Source organism: Solenopsis invicta, chromosome 14 (assembly GCF_016802725.1).
Source record: "Solenopsis invicta isolate M01_SB chromosome 14, UNIL_Sinv_3.0, whole genome shotgun sequence".
NCBI classification, from domain to species: Eukaryota; Metazoa; Arthropoda; class Insecta; order Hymenoptera; family Formicidae; genus Solenopsis; species Solenopsis invicta.
This window is the reverse complement of record NC_052677.1, coordinates 14,579,420-14,600,680: the sequence shown is the minus strand read 5'-3', so window position 1 is coordinate 14,600,680 and position 21,261 is coordinate 14,579,420. Positions and strand designations below refer to the sequence as shown.

Genomic DNA, 21,261 nt, shown 5'->3' with positions numbered 1-21,261 from the left:
TATTTTTGTATTGAAAATATGGAATACATTTTTATTAAATATAGCATGATATAGAGGCAAGGACAAAACATTAAATTGGCATAAGATAAAGATAAATTTTTTCCTGCAAGTTACATTATTTTTGTGACAGATCATTATAACAGAGAGTCAGAGAAAAGAACGCGTATAACATCATGAATCGCACAATTTAATTTTTGCATATTTATATAACATTCGTTATGTAATACTGAATGGCAAAAATAACCTCTGTCCCAGAAATGACATCAGCATGCGACTCACCTGTAGATTTATTAAAGATGTCCTTCAGCCAAGTAAGGAATCCATCTCGTCCGCCAACAGTCTTCTCGCCAGTGTGCAAGACGGATGCTGCATAAAGACAGAAAACTCTGCGTTATAAATGCCATTATCATCCGTAGAATCGAGTTTATAACGATACGTTATGACACGCATATATTTATGTGACGGTTGACTGATTACACTGACATTTAGGGTGACTGACCGATAGATAAATTTCTTCGGGATTTAGATTTAAATAACCCTCGTACGACATCGGCTGGATCGCATTGTCGCCGCAGCATCGCGCACCTCGAACACGAAGATAACGTGCACATCTTTCGATATAACTAATACTGATTAAATTTTGATGGTTTTTCCAAATTTGTTTAATCCGCGCTTACGAAACGATCTTATTGATAAGATTTTATTGATTCGTTAGATTGTCTTCTACCGAGCGCGCTTGCCTGTCTCCTCATCTGATTTGTCGTATGCGATTTTGTTTCTCGTTGAATGCGAGTGGAGGCAACGTGGTATTGATTTATCACCGCTCATGCCGAGTTTTCATAAAACTGGTGGTGGAAGCAACAAATTAATTACTTTTTGTTGAAAAGAATTTAAAGAGGAATAATTTAAATTATAATGATTACTATTATATTTAAGCTAATTTATACATAATAAATTACAAATTAACAATTTATTGATAAAATTATTAATTGATTAAATACTATAAGTTTTTAAACTTATATTGCTCTTTTTTTACAGTTTTTGGCGTCGGTGTCATGTTGCAATTTATTTATAACAAATATGATTTACTATTTAATATACAGTTTTTACACTCTGCTTATATATTTAACATGCACGATTTTCATGAGTCAACTTGCCCCTATAGAATTGTTAAGAATAATTTAGACTTATTATTTAACACAAGTAAATAAAGAAAATACTTCTGTTAAATAATAAGTCCTAATTATTCTTAACAACTCTATAGAGGCAAGTTGACTCATCAAAAGTACGAACTAGACTTTGGTTAATCATTGGTAAAACTTTTCTTCCCACGAGACACGAGACCCTCCGGCATCGTTAATGGCGTAATGGATCAAAGATGAGCAGAAAGATTGCACACGCGTATTTTTCGGTATCACACATGAAGAAAGCGTCATCAATTTATTATTTTTCTCTTTATTATTAAATCGAACACATCTCTCATTATTAATTCAATTCGTAAAAAAAATGTAGAGTTGTGTTAATGTAAAAAATCAGGGGATAATATTTCCAACTTCTCTCGTGCAAGTAGTTTCGATCGAGGAAAATGGGATAAAGGAATTTTCCGGGCAAGAATCGATACGGATAAAGGATCGAGGTTTGGCTCGCGTTGTCGCGTGAGAATGGCCATGGCCATTCGGGCCACGTACCTTGATAACCGTTAATAAAAGCTTAAAGGACATTATCGTAAGCATTCGTCGAGACATTAAAAAGCGCACGTGCCCTTAACGATAGGCCGTAGATGCAATTTTAAACAGCCATTTCCGACCCTCACTACCAATCGTCCTGGCTGACACATGTCCCCGATGCTGTTACATGGATCCAAGAGCTCTGCCGAGCTGAATACCAATCGGCCGTCGCAATGCGAGCGGAGTAAGGGTGATAAAGATGAAAGGTGGACATTTGATTTCATGTATTATGCTTAATGCACGAGCGATACATTCCGATTATTACTTGATTACGATCAATAACCAGTCAACTTATATAATATTTATCTTGAATTAAATTAATTTATTAATCGATAAATATATATATTTTAGATCAAATTTTTTTTATCATTAAAGACTTTCCGAATTCTCTTGTGTCCTCTAAAGTAACGATATTTATTTTTCCACGTGTGAACGAAATTAAGGCGCGTCATAATCGAAAAGGGGAGACACAGCGATACATCAGCCATAAATTCATGGGTCCCCAGCTCCGAATAGCGGATGTCGCACCGCAATGCCAATTGTATAAATTGGCTATGACAAACTTATCGTTTTATACGTGCGCAACTGGAAAGATTTCGTCCGCGGTTGGAGCCATAGGCGCCGGGGACAGCACTTTTCCCGGCGTAGGAATTTGGTACAGGTGCGTTTTGGGACCCGCATGGTCGTTTGAGACATCGTTCCCCGGGGGACTCGTGCGAGAACGTGACGTTCCACCTTCGGCCGCTCACGTACACGGGGCACGCCATTGGGTTTTGTCGTGCGATTCGTCGCGTACGACGTCTTACCCGCCGCCGCTCGTAAATCCCGACTTTGCCGGAGACGAATGCTGTTTGGGATTGCCGGAGAACGGTCTGGACAATGAGATAGGATGATACATAATTTTTCGTACATCCCCATAAAAGCTTGGCTTACGTGTTTATAGGATGATTTGCACTTTATTAGTGAACTATCTTGTTACATACGCAGTACTTAAAACAAATAAATTCTTTTTTCACTACAATCCAATTAACATTATAAATATAATCTTGAACTTAGGAATTCTACACTGCGATATTTTTTTCTTCCGAACTCATGATTATTATTATTATTAGAGAAAATGTTTATTAAACAATAAAAATTTTTATTTACAAAACAAATTTCTTCACGTAATCAAATCGCATCTAATTTAACATAATAATCTCATTTCAATATTTCAATATTTAATATTTTGAAGATAAAGATTTTCAAAACAAGTGAATGTACTTTTTCCTATGCATATTACGTAATGAAAAAGAAAGTTGTAATGGTACGATTGCTGATTCATTTATTTGAATCACTAAAATCTAGCTGTGTGTTACTATCTTCTTCAATAATAAATATATTTATAATGTAAGATTTAAGAAGAATAAAAAAAATGATTTGAAAAATAATTGTTAAATTCCAAATGCATATTTAATTACACTTTTGATTTAGTTCCCGACATCATAATGCCTGCAGATTTATTCTACCCCAAGATGCGCTCGCAGAATCATTTTCCGCAGAATCATTTTCGGCATTCGGCGACCAGAATCACGGCGATTAATTTCAGGTCTGTCGTCGACAATCGTTTACGTTCGAAAACGATTTACACCGGGCGTTTACCCGCACTAAGAGCTTAAAACGCGTCGGGCAGGCAGGGTGAGTTTACATTCAGGGGGCGACGCGTGGGGTTGAAACCGCTCGTTTATCAGTAACCGACTCTAGTGAAAGCGACACCGAGGTACTACGCCGCACGAATAACAATCCCCCTACCTCGTGCCGAGGCGATGTGAAAAGTATTGCCGGCACGACGTCACCCCGCGCGAACATCGTCGACGGACGTTATTTACCCGACCCGACACTCTCTTTTTTTTTATTTCCAATTCACTTAGCCGCCAACGAGAAATTTCCTGGACTTGAAAAAAACCACGGGTCCGCACGTCGAAGGAACCGCTCCGCAGAATCGCAAAACGCGTCTCCGCCCCTTGAGAAACGTCAATTTTGATTTCCGTCGATTTTCCAGTAGCACGATTGCGTTTGAATAATTTAGGAAGGTGTAGTAGTAACGTATATGTCTAAGAGAGATCACGTTATACGTGTATAATACATATAATACGTGTAATGACATATAATTTAAATTAAAGTGTTAACACTTGCTAAAAAATCGAACTTTATTATTCCATTTAGATCATTTGCTGACGTGACTATTAATTATCGTACATTGTAAAGCTTAGGGTTAATCTCGTGTGACCGATAACCGATGTCCGCCGGCACATCATTCATCCTGTCGACGAGTAAAATTGAGTTCGACGACTAGCTGCGCGAATCTCATCTGGCGGACACCGAATTCAAACCGAAACGGGGCATCTTCTTGTCGACCTATTTTGCAAGTGTCGTCGGTGCGCCGGGCTAATTTGTCAGTTGTCGAGTTAGCGTCCTCCCTCGGGGATTTCCCTACCGAAGCCGAGCCCCGGCCCCGTCGGGACTGTAATCAACCGGTGAATATCTGAACTGCAGCCTCCGAACTCGCCCCTTCCCTTCTTGCCCCTCTCATTTATAAAGAAGAGACTACCTCGAGACAGGAAGCGCGATTGATTCATCCCCCACCTCCAATCTCACCCCGAATTTTCTCATTCTAATGCTTCTACCGTTTTTATTTCGGCACTAGAAGCAGCCTGCTTGTTGGCTCAGGTGTTGCAACTAGGAGATTGTAAATATTTGTAATTTTAAATAAAAGAGAAAAGATCGAATTAAACAGAGTAAAGTAGAACGTAAAATATCTATGATAAAGAGGAGGTGGAGAGGATGATTAATGAGAAGCATTGCCAGTGAGATCACTTAGGCAGACGGCCCGAATATACGCTTCTTTTATTTTAAAAGTCAGAAAGCAGGGTGAAAGAGAGCGCAGTTAAGAGAAGCAGGCCTAAAGTTAAACTTCCCGGTAAATGGAAAGAGCGCATAGAGGGACAATGCCCTCCATCATTTTTGGTAAAGAACTGAAAAAGCGGAAGCAGAGAAGATATCCCCCGAAAAGTGGCAGTCAGTCGGCAGTCGGTGTGCCTCGTGCACGTGGCAGGTGGATTTTCTCTGTTGTCACAAGAGCAGCTCGATGCGAGCGTGCCACTTTCCTCGTAGCGGATTTCGGAGGCTTTGTAGTTCATCCATTTCCAGACTCGAACCCCCTCCCTCCCTGCCACCGTGCATTATTTAAATAAACAAGCAGAGAGAGGCGGGGGAGATTGGCTGCTGCTTGTACACCGTTTCTCCCGCCTTCTCCGTTTCTCTATAATAAATGCGCTTCTCGACTCTCCCTCCACTTTCTCGTTTTCTCTCTCTCTCTCTCTCTCTCTCTCTCTCTCTCTGCCACATCTGACTCTCTTTCTCTTCATCGCCTCCTCCGTCGCTCTCTCGCACGCTCGAGCGCGCTCTCGAAACGTTACAGTGACGAACAATTATCCCTTCCACCGCGGAGGCGCGACGTGAAAGCCGGTAGAAGTGACAGGCAAGGGGGTGCCGGCAACGGGAGGAGACCCCTGCACCTTGTAATGAATTTTAAATTGGCCCGCATTCATAATGCAGCCCCGTTGACAGTCGGGATGAACCGGAGATGACAAAGTAAAACGGCCGGGTTAATATTTCCGGGCGCGTGCGCCGCGAATTATTTTGCTACGACGACAACGAGGATGACGAAGACGACAAGATCGAGTGCCGTGCGCGGATAGAAGCGCGAGATAAAGCGACGGGGCAAAATTGTTTCGATATATAATGCTATCTGCCGCGTACGATCGACGGAATAACAGAGGTTCCCCGGTCCCTAGCCGCTTCGCAGGTTCGCAGACTGATCGTAGATCAGCAATTAGCCGCTTCGTACGTACGTACGTACAAAGTTACGAGATGCGAGATCGGAAAGGCGAACGGGCCTCGCCCGAGCGTAACGCGTTGTCGCACGCTTTCATCGCGGGGTACAGTAATTAGCGATTTTTGCATAAAGTCCCGATACCATCGGCATCGGGGACCTGTCGTCTGTGGTATAATCTCGGTCCCTGGGCCGCGCCGCGTCGGTCGGACCGACCCTAAAAGCCCGCGGAATATTTATTATCGTCCGTCGCGATCGCATCTCTCCGTCCACCGCGCCGCGACGTTTCCCCGTTACGCATTTTTTTCCGCGACCCTAAATTATAACATATCGGACGGGATCGAGTCAAATTGCCGTCCTCACGGTGAATTTACGAGAAAATAATCGCGCGCATTTACGAAGATAATAATAACAATTTTCGTCGCAATAAAGTGTACGCCCGTTTACGCATATAATCTCGAGTTCAACGAACGATGCTGCCAAAGTTGCGGCACACATTCCGAGGCCTAAATTTATCTGTCGCGATAGATACTGTTTATTGATGAGCGCAAAAAAAATATATATGAAATATGAAGTTTAAACGCGGAAACATAAGGTACACGGACTCACTAAAATAGAAATCCGTATAAATAGAAATAATCTGTATGTATCCTATCATATTTTTACTGTACACTGTTGTACACCATTTACACATTGACACTATATATTTGTTGTTTCCCTTAATTAAAGTTTTAAATAATTTAATAGATAAAATATAACATTCAGTTTGGAGATTAGAATATAACGTATCTGTAATTATATGCAAATATATGTAAATATTACAGAAATATTTATTTTCTACGTACGCTTATCTATATTTTTTATGTAGAGATCTTTTCAAAAGAATATAATTTCTCCTTGTGACAAATTATAACAGATTTGAAATTCAATTGCATCAATTCATAAACGTACGCAGTACTAGTTTTCTTTTTATTTTATACGAAAGCTGTTTAATTAATACCGCGAGCCAAAGTTGGCCAACCGCCGCGGTTGTATCGAAGGCTTCAGTTTGACGTGCATAAACCACTGGTACAATTCGTAGCATATCTACGAAGGGTCTTGCAAGTGCCGTCCTGGGAACTCCGCGCAAGTCGTTGCACATGCAGCTGGCGCGATCCCGCGAGACGAATCAGCCGAATTGCTGCGGGGAGAGCAGAATTCTCCCGAATTCTGGACGAACTGCTCCGTTTATTGTTCACCGAGCCCGCGGCGTACACGGACGGAATGAGAGGACAGGTAGATCCGCTTGCGCAAGTTTGTACCAACGGAAATAGACTCGTGGCCCGCCATGTGGGCAACGTCGCGCAGCCCGCGTCGATAAACAGCACTCGATCTACGGTTCGAAAGACCCCGTTATCTGCCATTTCTTTGATCTCTCTGGCGACTACAAGATGCCCTTTGCCGTCGCTAAACTCGTCTGTCTCTCGATCAAAGGTGCTCGCAAAGCTCCTTCAGATAATTCGCCGCGTCTCAATCTATTTTTGCGCTCGCGTCGCAAATATCGCCGATCAGTTGACCCGCGCCTCCCACGATTCCTCTCGAAGAAACCACGAACGTGAAAATAAATCATCTATATTTAACTGTATATTTAACTTTCTTTTGAAATACAAATGTTTAATTAGTAACACAGCACTGCTTCTGTACCTATCACATGTAAATCGATTCTATTTTATATATGTATATATTCGTCATTTTTCTTGGCGTTACAGGAATGCTCGTATTTTCAGCCGTTAGTGTAAGTAGCGTAATGCGGTACTCGAGGGGAGGAATGCTCCTCGAGAAATACGCGTGTACAGTAGTGCCGAAACGTCTCGAAGGCAGACGATCGAACTTTCCTCGACGTCTCTCGGTGTCGGCTGCATCCATCCCAGGGGGGTCGGCGCGGTACGAGGGGATGCTGTTAACTCGGGCGGGTTTCCTTGCGAGTTCCCTTCTGGTATCTGCAGGTGTATGTTGAGCCAGTGATACTACCGGAAGGCACTTTGAAGCCCTCAGGCCACTCGGAGTCTGTAAGTTAGCCGCGTACAATTACCATACATCTCCGCGGCCGTAACTCCCAGCGCCGTTACAGCGCTCGGACGAGAGCTATGGACTGATATCCCAACTTGCGAGACCGAGCGGCGTCTCGGGAAACATCTGTACGATCAAATTGAAACTGGCGAACGGGCGCGATGAATATTGTCGGAATGCATCGTCGATCCGCCACGAAACCGTTGACTCGATAAAGTGCAGCTGACTGAAAAGTTGATTTTCCAAAGTATTACAAATATTCCGTACTGGTAACATGTATCACGCGATCAATTTACTCGGATTGCATTAATTTAACGTTTAATGGAAAAGCTGTAAATTTTTTTATCCGATAATTAGCACTCGAACAATTTTATCGTACAATGTTATTGGCTTTTTAGCGTGTCTATTTTGCAAATATAATCGATAAAATGTACTTTGATCAAGATTCGCGTAGGTAATCGACTTGATGAAATGGCTTTAATCTGTGCTTACCGATTTTTCTCATAAAAACGAGACTTAAGATTGCGCAACGATTTTGCGTGATTCGAAAAATGATTGACAGGAAGAAAACGGCGAGTTTCGTAAAAAAAAGGCAAAAAACGGCGTTTACCACGGGGGTTATTATTTGGCTAGAAAGTTTCCATGTAAGGCGATCCTTTGTAAATACTAGGTGTCGCGGAAAGAAATACCAGATTTTTCAGTTTCAGGCTGGTTTAATTACGTGTTCACTCGATGAATCATAGCCGTTCTAACTAGCGTCTAATCGCGCTGGGAACGGTCGCGATCTGCTTGTTCGCTTTCTACGCGCGATCGATAATTCGTTGAGATATAGAGCAAGACTTAACACTTTTGCCATCAATTATATAATTATCAATAAAACATCGAAATGTCCATGGATTACTAAAATACTCAATTACATTTAATAATCGTTATTATATCAAACGACGGTATGAAAATGTTCATTTAACTACTTTTCAATTTAATAGAAAAATTGCCATAGGATTGAAGAGGATTTAAACGATTTAAATATCTTGTGTTTTAATAAAAAAAAAAGTTTTAATGCACTTTGCATTGTTCAAAGTGTGCAGAAATATTACTTTTGACAAATATAAAAAGCTCTGAGAACTATTCATGAAACGTCAGAATAAGGGGATTTAAATGCTTAAATGAGTTCGTTGTTAAAAAGACAAACAAAGAAATCCCAGTAGAAACCCTTTTGTACGACCTTATAAATGTCAGCAAAGCCGCCGAATCTGTCACCCTGACGGCCTGCGGTTTTTTTTCCCGGGCTAAACTGCCGAGGGAGCGTCGTCCGTCCCGGCAGTAGGGAAAGATTTAAAACAATTACAAGAAGCCGCGGCAAGAAGAAGAGGGGAGCTAATCTTGAGGGCGGTTTAATTAAAAGTGGTGCCAACTGACGGGTATGCCCATCGATCAACACCGCCGGCTTCGCGTTCACGGCGTCGTTCCGCAGCGTTCCGCGATTCTTCCGTCAGACAATCAGCCTGTCTTCTCGGCGCAGAGGGAAGTACATAATTTCGCCGAAAACGAGCACGAGTTATTAAATGTCAGCAAATTGCAAACTATACTTCTTCTTGCTCCATGTTTTTCTTTTTTTTCCAGTAAGAGTTATGGATTAATTTTTCATTAGGCGACCAGACGGAAATAAATTAAAATAAGCGGAAAAACACTTAGTAAAATGTGTTAGAATTAAAAAAAAAAACGAAAGATTAAAATGAATAAAATACCTGTATTGAAATAAAATTGCACGCGTAATAAATGACTTTAAGCTAGAAAGTAATCAATTGTTACAGGCTACAATTTAATTTCACAAGTATTTAAAATACATAAACTTTTCACGTCACAATTGACAAATAATTATGAAGCCGAGTATAGATATTTTACTGTTACGCTAGTTGCAAAGAATCAAAAAGCGATCAGAAGCATGCGACTTCTTACTGAAATGATTATAAACGTTCTCGCGTGACCGTCACTCGTATAAGACACGCTTGAGAAAAATCTGTGACGCGCCAAGGGGGACGTGAAGACGTCTTGGAATCCGGGATATGTCCGACGGAAGCACGCATCAAGAACGGGCAAACTCCCGCGCTCGGTATCTCCGACTCGATTGGTATGTGTCGAGAATGTCCACCGGGTGACGTTTTAACGCCCTGTCACTCCGTCGAGCCCCGCGTGCCGAAGTATCCCTTCGGGACATTCCTCTCCATCCGCGAGAGTTTCCCGGCCTTCGAAGATTCAAGAGAACGGATATCCCCGATCATAGTTTGCTCGACTAAAGCCACGGACTGCATCCGCTCAGCCAGGTTAAGTTGCTCGACTTAGCTTCCGGATGGTAAACTTGTTACAATGTTATGTACTTGTTACACAGACCGTTTGTCAGGAACTTTGCTCCCCGCGTATCCTAGTGTCGCTTACTTTGACGTACTTGGAAAAACAAAAGGATATTGCTTAAGCAGACGAGCGTGCGAAATGGAAAGATTATTTTACTTCTTTGTCAATTTCAGTCTATCATGGACGACTGAGGTAGATCGAACCGGATGCGACGCGCTCTGTCTAAAGAGCTCTCGCGTCCTCTTACCGCGTAATGTAATGCAGCTGCGCGGCGCGCACGCGAGACCTTTCACACTGCCGTAACGACAGACAATACCTCGCGGAGTATATCAATCCTAATTGACCGGTGCCCTAATAAATCAGTCCGAGCGATAAACATTGCTGTCCGCTTTCATTTAGCGCGAAAATTACGGGCGAGCGCGTGCTATTTATATGAGGGCCTGGCGATCAATCTCGCCGTTAGATGTAAAAGTGTCCGCTCTCGTTCCCTCTTTCTCTTACAGCAGCAGCGCGCGTAAAATTCGCCATCGCTTTCCTTCGCGATCTCGATCCTCTGCCGGCGTGCGTGAGAAGCTGAAAGAAGCGGCCGAGGATAAGAGTCGAGGAAAAGCGGTAGATAGCTCGCAGATGGGGATGAAGAGAATCGTGGGACCTTGCGTGCATCGTGGTCATCCCTCGTCTCGCACGGAGAATTTATGCTCGTCGTCCCTACTGCCGTCCTAACTAGTCCACCCACTTACTTACCCACAGACCTAAGGAACTTGCGGCGGGGTCAAGCCTGGGACGGGGCCACCCTTAAAATATCACCTATCTTGTTCTCTACGTCCGCTTTTATCGTGACCGCGACTTACCATCCTTACTTTTTTTTTGCTTTGAACGGGCAACTTGCAATCGGCGCGGCAAAAGATTTGCATATCTATATCGTAAGTTTTAGTCCGTGAGATTATTGAGGCATGCGAAAGGTCCAAAAGAGAATAATGAATGGGAGTTATACTTATATTGACACACACTTACAAAACTTGGTTTCTACTTAGTTTTATTTCTTACTATTTCTACTTAGGAAAAAATCCTACTGATAACTTGTAATATTATCAGTCACAAAATTGTTTAATGATATTATTAATTTTTCTTTTTTCTCTAACAGATTTCATTAACCACTTTAGCTAGCACATAATAAAAGAATAGATGAAATAACAGTTGATTGAAAAGATATTTCTTCCGAGCGTTTTAACTTAAATAATTATTATTAAATTTAAATAATAATTGTTTTGATGATAAATATGCAAACAATATGTAAATAACACACGTACATTTTAGAATGATCAATATTGTATCTATCGTTATTTTCCTGCATATTCCTGCATATATATTTATGTATGTATATATATAAAACTCACACTAATGCTGATATTATTATTAAACTGTATCTAAATTGCTGGCAATTCTTGTTTCAAAATTAGCTTTCGAATAATATGCGCGCGTAAATAGCGCCTCAGAAAACAGGGGTTCCAATGGATTTATGATCATCCAAGGGTACAAGAAGTGCAAATTAGAACGACGGTACTATACCATATGTCTTTCAAAACATCGATAATGTATTAGCTAAAATAAACGAGACCTCCCAAAAAACAAAATAAAAACTTCATATTACATATGTATCTGCTGCAACTGTTGCATCTACTTATGCTACAATTATCTAAAATACATATACTTATGTAAATAGATAACAAATAAGATCATTATGACACACTAGAATGGCATATTATAGAGGAAACAAGTTTGATGATAGAAATGTTATAAATTTAATTATTTTACAACCGACAAATTTTAATACACAGCAAAGATGTATTAAATATATTTTAAAAAATTCATATATTTTGACCTACATTCTTTTCGTTTGTTCTGTGTTCCAAGCTGGAAAATATCTTTCAAACCGGATTCCATAAGAATATTCAAAGCTACGCAAAAAGAAGAATTTTATTGCAGATCTAAAAATTTAGCTAGCTACAGAGCAAAAATTAATTTTATGTTGGACCGTCAAACTAATTATTGAAACCAGTTGAAACATATAACATTCAATATACCTAACTTTTTTTACTGCTTCAACATAATTATTTTCAGATCCGTACTTCAGCAAAATCGTTTCCTCATTCCGTGTAGAAATTTCTAATCTTGCAAGATTAATCACTCCATGACCGAATTTAAATTAAACGCGAAGGCCGATGGGCCGGGTTTCGCACGCTTAATTAATTAAAACCTTTTCTATTACGTCGTTGCATGTGCGCAGTGTGTCCTGTAAAAGAAGCCGCGGTTCCTAGCAGCCATTTGTGCCCTTCTCTAATATCGTGTAGGTGCTTTAACCGAATAGCTCGTATTACGGGCCCCTTAACGGGCGGCCGTTATACGCACCCCTCCGGTTTAACGAACCGCAAATGCGTTGTTTTAACGACGTCATTAATATTTAACCAAATATCTGGCCGCTATCTTGCATGACCCACGGCCGTGCGGTCACGAAGACGATGGGGGCCGTTATAACGCCACTATGCGATTTACTTAATTTGTACAAGCGGACTTTACCTGAAATTACGATTTACATTTCATCAGTGAATTATGTAGATCGCGATCGTGTCCCGTTCGTGTATGTTCGAGTGGTCCGCTGTAATTTAGCCATTAGCTACAGGACCTTAGGGATTTAAAACGTTTCATGTTCTGAATTACGTAATGGCCTGCGTGTCGTGAAAAGTATGTACGCCCGCGGTGTAGCACACTAGAGACGCGTAGTACGGCTTTCGCATATTACAATCAGTCGAAGAATTTCTCGGCATTGCGGAAGAAAACGCTGGCCGCGCCGAGGGACTCTTGGCAGTCGACACTCGCGCGGGTCACCCTCTCCCTTCGTCCGACGAAGAAATTTGGTCGAAAGTCGCAGCTCTCAGCCGACTCCCTTAATTGCGCCTATTTATGCCCCTTTGCTTCCGTTCGGCAGAAAAGAAATACGTGACATGTTTATAAAGAGGCAGAACGAGAAAAGAGCGCGCGACGAAGCGGGACAGGGGAAACAGGCACCACTAATGCCCTATGCCCCCAATCAACCTATCGCTCTTCTGTATCCTTTTCGTCTGTCTCTCTCTTTTGTTCACGTATACAACGTATTCCTCTCTCTCTGTCTATCTCTTCCTTCTCTCGTTCGCGATGGCAGCCCCTGCATCTCAGAAGCGTATTGATCTTTGGGGGCGCTTTGATCTACCAAAGGGTCTATCCCTCGACTACCCGTACCCACTCCTGATCTATCCTTCATTCCCTCCTTCCCCTCCCCTCCCCCCCCGCCCCGCTCATGACACGCACACGAGCGCTCCGAGTCCGCTCTGACACGTCCGGCCTCTAAGTTTATCAGGGAAAGTTCCTTTCCTCTCTTCAGCTCCGCGACAGTAGTGACCGCGTAATTAGAAAAATGAGTTAGCTCTCGAAGCGCGTTAGTTAACGAAGCTCGACCACGTAGCATAGACAGAAATCCGGCTGAACTTGCAAGCGCGGAGAGTTGTACGGAGAGTTGTACGGAGAGAGTTGTGTGCTTCCACAGAATTCGCAAAGCTCGAAGTTCCGAGTTAACTCTCGAATGGTTGATATCTCGCAAAATATTTGACTCAAATTTCAATTGCAAGTAACTTTTAATCAAAGTAATTGCAGGAATAAACATAGAATTATTTAAATGAATTAGAACATTTGTACAAAGAAACGTCGAAAGTAAGACGTAGAAAAATTAAATTTTATCACGAAAAATTGTGATAAAAGAAAAACGAATACGGAAAACTTTCGTGTATTTACTTCAAAATTTCCTATTCTCTGTCCTAGGCCGATAGTCGTAAATAATTTTCAATCTTTGATTGAAAGAAAAAAAAATGAATAAATGTATGAATGAATCTGTAATTAATTACGCTTTCAATCAAAGATTGAAAATTACTTACAACTATGAATACCGGCTTTAGAATAGAGAGACACATTTTTTTAAACATAAAATATATCTCGTCGAATAGTAACCGATTTTCCAATAATTTGTAACCGCAGCAGCAATTGCGCTACCCTCTCGAAAAGAACGAATTGAAGTAATTTAGGCGGGATCGCGCAAGTCCATACATCACGACGTTTCGGTGTGAGAATATTTAGGGAGCTAATTGCCGATATATTTTATTAGAACAGCGCGGGCACAATTTCGTCGTCTCCCGTAAATTCCTTTTGCCGGATGTCTCTGCATTTTAACTTCCGCCAAACTCTCCTGCCGCCTACCCCTCGCTCATCCCGTGTTTCTAATTAAGCACGTTGGCATTCATCTGCCAAAAACTCAGAATTACGATAAGAATACCGGGAAAGTCCTAATCTTTGTTTCCTAAAGCGAGCTAAAACTCGAATTATTTTCATTAATTCGTTTTTAGACATTTATTATTACTGAGTCCCGAAATTCGCAAATCAAAATACTGTAGCACGGAAATTTTCGAAAAATTAAATAAATAAGTTATTTGTAAATTTTATTTCAAGCAGTAGTTTTTTGAGATATAAGGTCTTGAAATCAGTCCATTACAGATCATGTTTAGACAATCACCTGTCATGCAATCATTAATATTATGCATGACTCATGGCCACAGATGGCGACTTAAATGTAGTCTATAATTGGCCAGTTTTAAAACCTGATTAAAATATCTCAAAAAAGTTTAAAATAAAATTTATACAAATAATTTTTTTACTTAATTTTTCGAGAATTTTCTTTTTATGGTATCTCAATTTGCGAAATCTGAGACGCTCTGTACATTCTTACTTTACCTATGCCTTATGTAAAAATTGCGTTGCTAAAATTGTCATACCTGAGTAGATTCTACGTGATACTTCTTCGTCACCAGAATAAAAACGCGCTAAGATAAATAAGGACATAAATTGGGCTAAAGTTCCAGGTATCGTTCCGACTGTCAGACATAGATATGACGATTCTCTCGCTTTTACCCGAGAAATGTAGCCGCTATTAATTTCGGGGCCGAAGATTTCACGGGCGGGTGGATACGTCCCTAAAAGACAGACAGCAGCTGGAGGAGATTTCGTGCCGCGTTCGTGACCGACATTAGTAACTCTTTTTTTCGGGATACACCACGGCGCCACTTTTCCTTTTCGTCTGCCTTTATACGATCATTGTAACGATCGCCTCTCTCTCTCTCTCTCTCTCTCTCTCTCTCTCTCTCTCCCCGACTGCTTCCAACGAAGCGCCGAGAATTGTTTTCGTGTCGGGTCCCACGGAAATCAGTCAGGAACGCCACCCCGAAGAAAATTTTCTTCACAATTAGATCCAATTATGTATCACCACGCGGAGATTTGAGCTGCCGCTAATTATACCGGCCACGGAATAAGCGGTTTTAACCCGCCAGTAAATATTTCTAAAACCGCACGCATCTTTAATTAAGGACCACGCCAGCAGAAAACACGAAAACATGGGGTTAACTTGATAGCTCTATGATTTTCGTATGAGTAAGAACTGCTAAAAGGTTACCGATTTCGTTTTTCAAAAACAATGTACAATTTTAAATAAACCTCTCAAGTCAAAAACTTTATGGCACTGTTGTGAATAAACTAATAATATTATGATATCCTGATGTGAAGTAATATTATTACACTGAGAAAAAGAGATTGTTGAAAAACTAAAATATTTAGTTCGATGTACGTTTAACTAAACTTTGAGTTGATTCAGTAATTATTTAGTTGTAAAAAAAAGTATAATTTATTTATGTCAAAACATTAACATGTTTTAATTAAGAATTAATTGAATCAACTCAATATTTAGTTGAACGTATTTTAATCCAGCGTACAACTTTCTCAGTGTATCAATATACACACGTACACTTAGATATATTAATTTCTAACGAAAACGGTTTTTATGAAATCTGCGATTTTTTTTTAATCGTATATAATACCTAATAATTAACATCAAAAGCGCGTTTACCGATTTAAGACGTGCTCGATCGGCGGAGCTGACTGGATCTCGTTATTATCTTGGTAATTAAACTTTGCAAGACTCGACGACACTGCCGCAGGGGAAGCTCCCAAGTTTGCGTTTGTAGCAGCTAAATGCGTTTGACAACGGAAGCTCGTGTCTCCCCTTGTCGCTTGCTTTAGCCTCGAGGCGTATATTCTAACTGCTAACAGTAAGACCAGCGCGACGAGATAATCGTGACAACGTTAGCGTAAGAAACATCCGCCCTTGATTCTATTATCGTTGTTCGATTTTCAATCTTCATGTAATGCTGTCGGTTGATTATTTTTTTCATTATCATAGATATAATATGTGAGAAATGTTATAAAAATGTATGTACACAGAGAGAGACTTGCATTATTTTATAAATCAATTTATGGATCATTTGATTAATATAAAACAGAATTTTATATTCTAAACTGTATTATAATAGAGTTGTTGGATAGTAATCGAATAATATACGTGTATATATGAAATGTGTATCTTGATTAATATACTAGTAACATAATATAGTAAAGGAATACATAATATAAATTACAAATGTCTATTTACTGTCAATCATGATGTTTCCTATAAGACAATTCATGATTAGACGGTGTCGCGAGCGATGCGGAAGGGTTTTTAGGGGTACAGACTCCTATGGGAAATTCTTAGTAAATAAAGGAAAACCGGACAACAACTGACCCTTGGCTCGTTGACACGGGCCAAAGTTTAGCCCTAATATTAATTTAATAACGTCAAACGCGGACAATTGACAGGCAATAACAGCCGGGCAATCAGACGACGTTCATCCAAGGCAGTTAAGAACCCTTTCGCCATGTGTCTGGTGGAAAAAGGGCCGAAGAAGTCGATCAACGAGTAAGTGAAAAAAAGATAGAGAAAGAGAGAGAGACGAACGCGGAGAAAAGCCTAGCAACCCTTTCACGAATGTCACTCGGGGCACCAAGTGCCTTCGCTGCGATACAATAGTAGTTGTTGTTCTTGTTGATTTCATCGCACGTTCACGACCCTTCGGGAATCGAGAAGGGGTTCGAGCGACATAAGGATTTAAGGGGTGGCCACACGGACGCGCCTATTATTCCTCAGAAGCCTACGGACTCCATGGGATTCCGTTAACCGAGGGTGATCTTGGCTCGTTCACGAACCCTACTACAAACAGAAAAACGCGACTTGCACGTCGATTCCTTGCCTTCCTCGCCTTTTTCTTGTAGGTGGCCATTTTACTCTTGAATAGGCAAGCTATTGTAACACACGCACATTTCGTAATCGACATAATCGATCGATGAGACGCGATAAAAAGATATTTCAGAATCCTCAATCTTAATTTTGATTGAATTTGGAGTGATCTTTTTTTTAAAGGATCTTAAAAGAGATTATATTTTTGTTTTTTTTATATATTTTTAATTTGTAAAATTTAAATTTAAAATTAAAATCCAACAAACGCGAGCCATATTATTTTAAGCCGATAACAGGATTTTGTCCTGGTACTTGAGAAAATTTATTTGTCAAAAACTTTTTATTTTTCATTACTTACAACGAGTAAACGATTTTCGATATTTAAAAAATGTCGATATTACATCAAGCAAGTGTATGTTGTTATTGAAAAATATATCTTCAAGCTTCTTGCTCTTGACTGAAACATTTTTAAAAAGCGGCGCGGCATAAATCATTCGGGCGGACGCACGATTCAATGGAAAAAAATAGGTTCACGGGACTGCAGAGAGAGACCGTCGTTCCGGCGACGGTATATAAATATTTGAAGTCCCGAATTAAGACGAGATGATAAAGCGCTTCCGAACGAGCGCGACCGGCTTCTGGCTACTATCAGAAGCGGCGGACGCTCTTCTGGCACGACTTAAGACACCCTAATACTCCGCTATCTGACCTCCTCGCGTGTCCGTTCTCCACCTCTCTCTCTCTCTCTCTCTCTCTCTCTCTCTCTCTCTCTATCTTCTTCCTCGTGTCTCACCGCCAAGCCGCGCGCTGTTCGACCGATCCGTGCGAGCAATGTCTTCTCGAGGGCTGTCAATCTCGAGTGACGGTACGAGAACCGCTGGCCCGAACGGGGGATTAGATGGAACGTCGCTTCTCGAAACGACTGCCGGACGTCTCCTGACGTCAACGGCGACGACCTCCGAGAGTGCCGTGCAGGAGCGCGCGATCCACGATCGAAGGCGTCTCGCGTTCGCGTGATTATACGAGGAATTTTATTCGCGTGCCGAGGTCACCGCGATTCTGACCCTCCTCCGACGAGGAAAGAGCGCGTGGCATTTCAGATTGTTGTATCATAGCGCGATAATAAGAGAGATACGATTTTCGATGAGGCGATAACATCGGACTGCGATTTTTTCGCGACCGATCCGTACGCCCGGTTAGAGCTCGCCCGTTACATTGAGAATTTAGACATATGAATTATGCCGGTAAATGTAATTACGCAATTATTTTCCTGTCACGCGCCGACAAGCAGGTTCGGTCTTTAAGCCGACCGCCAGCTTTGCAACATATTACACACCGAACGTCGCTCGCGCATCGCGAGTAAATGCCCTGACGGGTAACAGTCGTTCTGGTTTATTTATCGGGCCGTTGCGCAATTACCAAGAGCGCCTTTAATTTAAAAGACGTAGGGAGCGACGTGGCCTATCCGACCGTCGAGAGTCGTCTGTCGTGATTTGTTTATTGTAAGATTCCGCGCGCGCGAGAAAAAGACGGGGAGATGGAGAGGGAGAGGAAAAGAATGAAAAATTGGCGTGCCAGGCGGTGTACCTACGAGCCCTGCGAGTCGCTGAAGAACTCGCAGACACGCTTCAGGCTTGCGACCGCGCGCAAGCGATAACGCGCGTATGCATCGTGGCTCCTCTCGTCCACTCTCTCTCTCTCTCTCTCTTTTTCTCTAGCGTCCTCTTCCTTCGCTGGCCGGCCAGAAATATCCTACGACCGTAGATAGACGGTTAGCGCGACCCGACTGCTGCTCTCGCGAAATTATCGGCCACTTCTCGCGCACGCCGCGAAGACGAGGAGCGCGCAGTAACCTCCGCAAAGTCAGCCGCGTGGCTTTCACGCCGAAGATATTATTACGCCCGGCCCCGGAGTTTCCGCCGTACCTCGGAAACGGGAACGCAGCCTGCGAAAATGTCCAGCGCGCCGTCCATCCATGTCCATCGCGAGCGTGTCGCTCGGGGCAGATTCCATTAACATCGGTTATAGCCGCGGTTTAGCTTCCTTTCTCTATCTGTTACATTATAATTAACTCTACGATGTAAGCGGCTGCGAGAAATTACTAACCGGTCTTCTCTGGCTGCTGGTGCCGACTTTTAGTACTATGCGAGAAGAGAACGCTTCTCGCGCTTCCTACATTGATATGACATCGAATGGATGAAGACGTCGAAAGATAATTAGCGATTTTTGATCGAGTGCTGCTGATTTTACTTTACTTTTTTTTTTTACTTTATATTATAACACGTAATTTATTAATGCTATCTTGTAATACTTTTAAGGACGCAATGTTGATGCGAATTTGTAGAGAAAGCGTATGCGGAAATGTTTAGTCTCATGCCTGCAAGCTCCTCAATCAGTATGCGTAAATTACATCCCTCTCAAAAATAGAACGGTTAAGCAATTACGCTTCTAGCAATCTTTTGTTTTTGATAGACATGAGCGAATAGATATGAGCTGAATCATAATCCATATTTATGGACTTTCGAATTAGAGCATTCGCGGGAAGGGCGTGACAAAAAGCAGACTGAACATAGCGTGACGCGGTATTCGCGAAACTAGTAGCAGCAAAACGATGAGCTCGTACAAGGTGCAATTCCGTAATCGTAACCGTTCGAGGAAACTTCCTGTCGGAGATGGGCACGAATATTTCCTCGAGCTCGATGAAAACAGCAAGATCTACCAAATAAAGTAGTTAAACGATTATCGATCGTCATCATCGTGTTGTGTTCGTTTCGATCAATAGCTTATTTCAGGATTGAGCGCGTTCCTTCTTTTCGTCTATCTTTATATCAAGCGATATGGATACGAAAAAAAGACAAATCAGAAAAGCAAACGACTTCAAGCGCTGATAATCAAGTATTGTCAATACTTTCAATGTTTATCGTTGTGATACATATGCGCATCGTGTTTAAAGATAGAATTTCTTTAGCACTTGTCGTTTTGATATCTAGGAATCTTTAAAACCGATGAAACCAAACACAATGTCGATACGATCGACGAAACGCGCGAAAATGATAGAATCCGCGTAGAAGTTGTTCTTTGTGATTCTGCCAACACTAGAATTATACGCGACGCGAACATCGACGATATCAGGATCTCTCTAGAAGAGAGCGTTGATCATCGCGATCGATCGTCTTGCCTTATACGTTGCCCTTCAATCGAAGACAGCAGATTCATCTCGGGTAGGCGTAGCGCAGAGTCGGGCGTGCCGGCAGCCTCTATTTACCTACATACCCGCGGACCCAGAAAGCGAGAAGAAGATACGGGATACCATGGTAGAGCACCTACGGGCACCTATCGCGGAGGAGCGAGGGGGGAGCAATGGCGATCCGCAAAAGAGAGAAAGAGAGGACGCGGCGCACGGCGTCGTCCACGTAGAGCAGGTAGCAGCACGGCGAGATCGTTGGAGCCGCAATCCAGTAGGACGTGCCTTGATGCGCCGTGGTGGCTCGCGATACGTGCGCGAAGATGCTACTTCTTCCGTGCGGCTACCCGGCCGAGCCAAGGGGTAATGCTCGGGCATCGGCCACTGCACGCGGCGAGTCTGCATCGAGAGCACACCACCGCCGCCGCCACCGCCGCCGCCACCGCCGCCGCGGCCCCGAGATAATTTGCCCTCCAGAAAATAACAGGGTGGCGTAGGGACGCCGACTGGAACGACGTGCGCCGTACTGGCCTTCGTACGTAGGTAGTAGGTACTCTTACATACCTCTGGAGAGAAAGAGATATGGAGAAAGACGATGGAAAAGAAAGAGAGAAAATGAGAAGGATCGGCGAAAGAAGCGAAGCCGAATCCATTCTATATATGGTGTCGACCTTCGGAGAAGCGCGTTGATTCAACGCATACGAATCGTTCCCGATTCTCCCTAAGTCGAATTCGGGTTGCACGCCCGTTTCGTTCAGTTATCGGAAAGTAGTGCGTTCGCTTCGCGATGAGAATGACGCCGTGGAGAGCGAGGAGGAGAAAGGGTTATTTCTCGACTCGCGCGCGCAAAGAAACCGGGTGGAAGGTCACGAGCAAGGTGGGGAAAAGC

General features: G+C 42.2%; 1 protein-coding gene and 1 long non-coding RNA gene across 3 annotated transcripts in view; one reads left to right on the top strand and one right to left on the bottom strand.

Moving 5' to 3' along the window:
* Positions 1–21,261, bottom strand: part of LOC105207568 — a 96,341-nt gene that overhangs the window by 3,153 nt on the left and 71,927 nt on the right. For both annotated transcript variants that reach the window (XM_011177103.3, XM_039457664.1), the window contains one exon: positions 280–366. In XM_011177103.3, the coding sequence (XP_011175405.1) occupies positions 280–366 (87 nt within the window). The remainder of the gene's footprint in view (positions 1–279; positions 367–21,261) is intronic.
* LOC105207567 overlaps positions 1–21,261 on the top strand; it is a 109,861-nt gene that overhangs the window by 60,955 nt on the left and 27,645 nt on the right. The gene's annotated exons all lie outside the window — the stretch shown is intronic.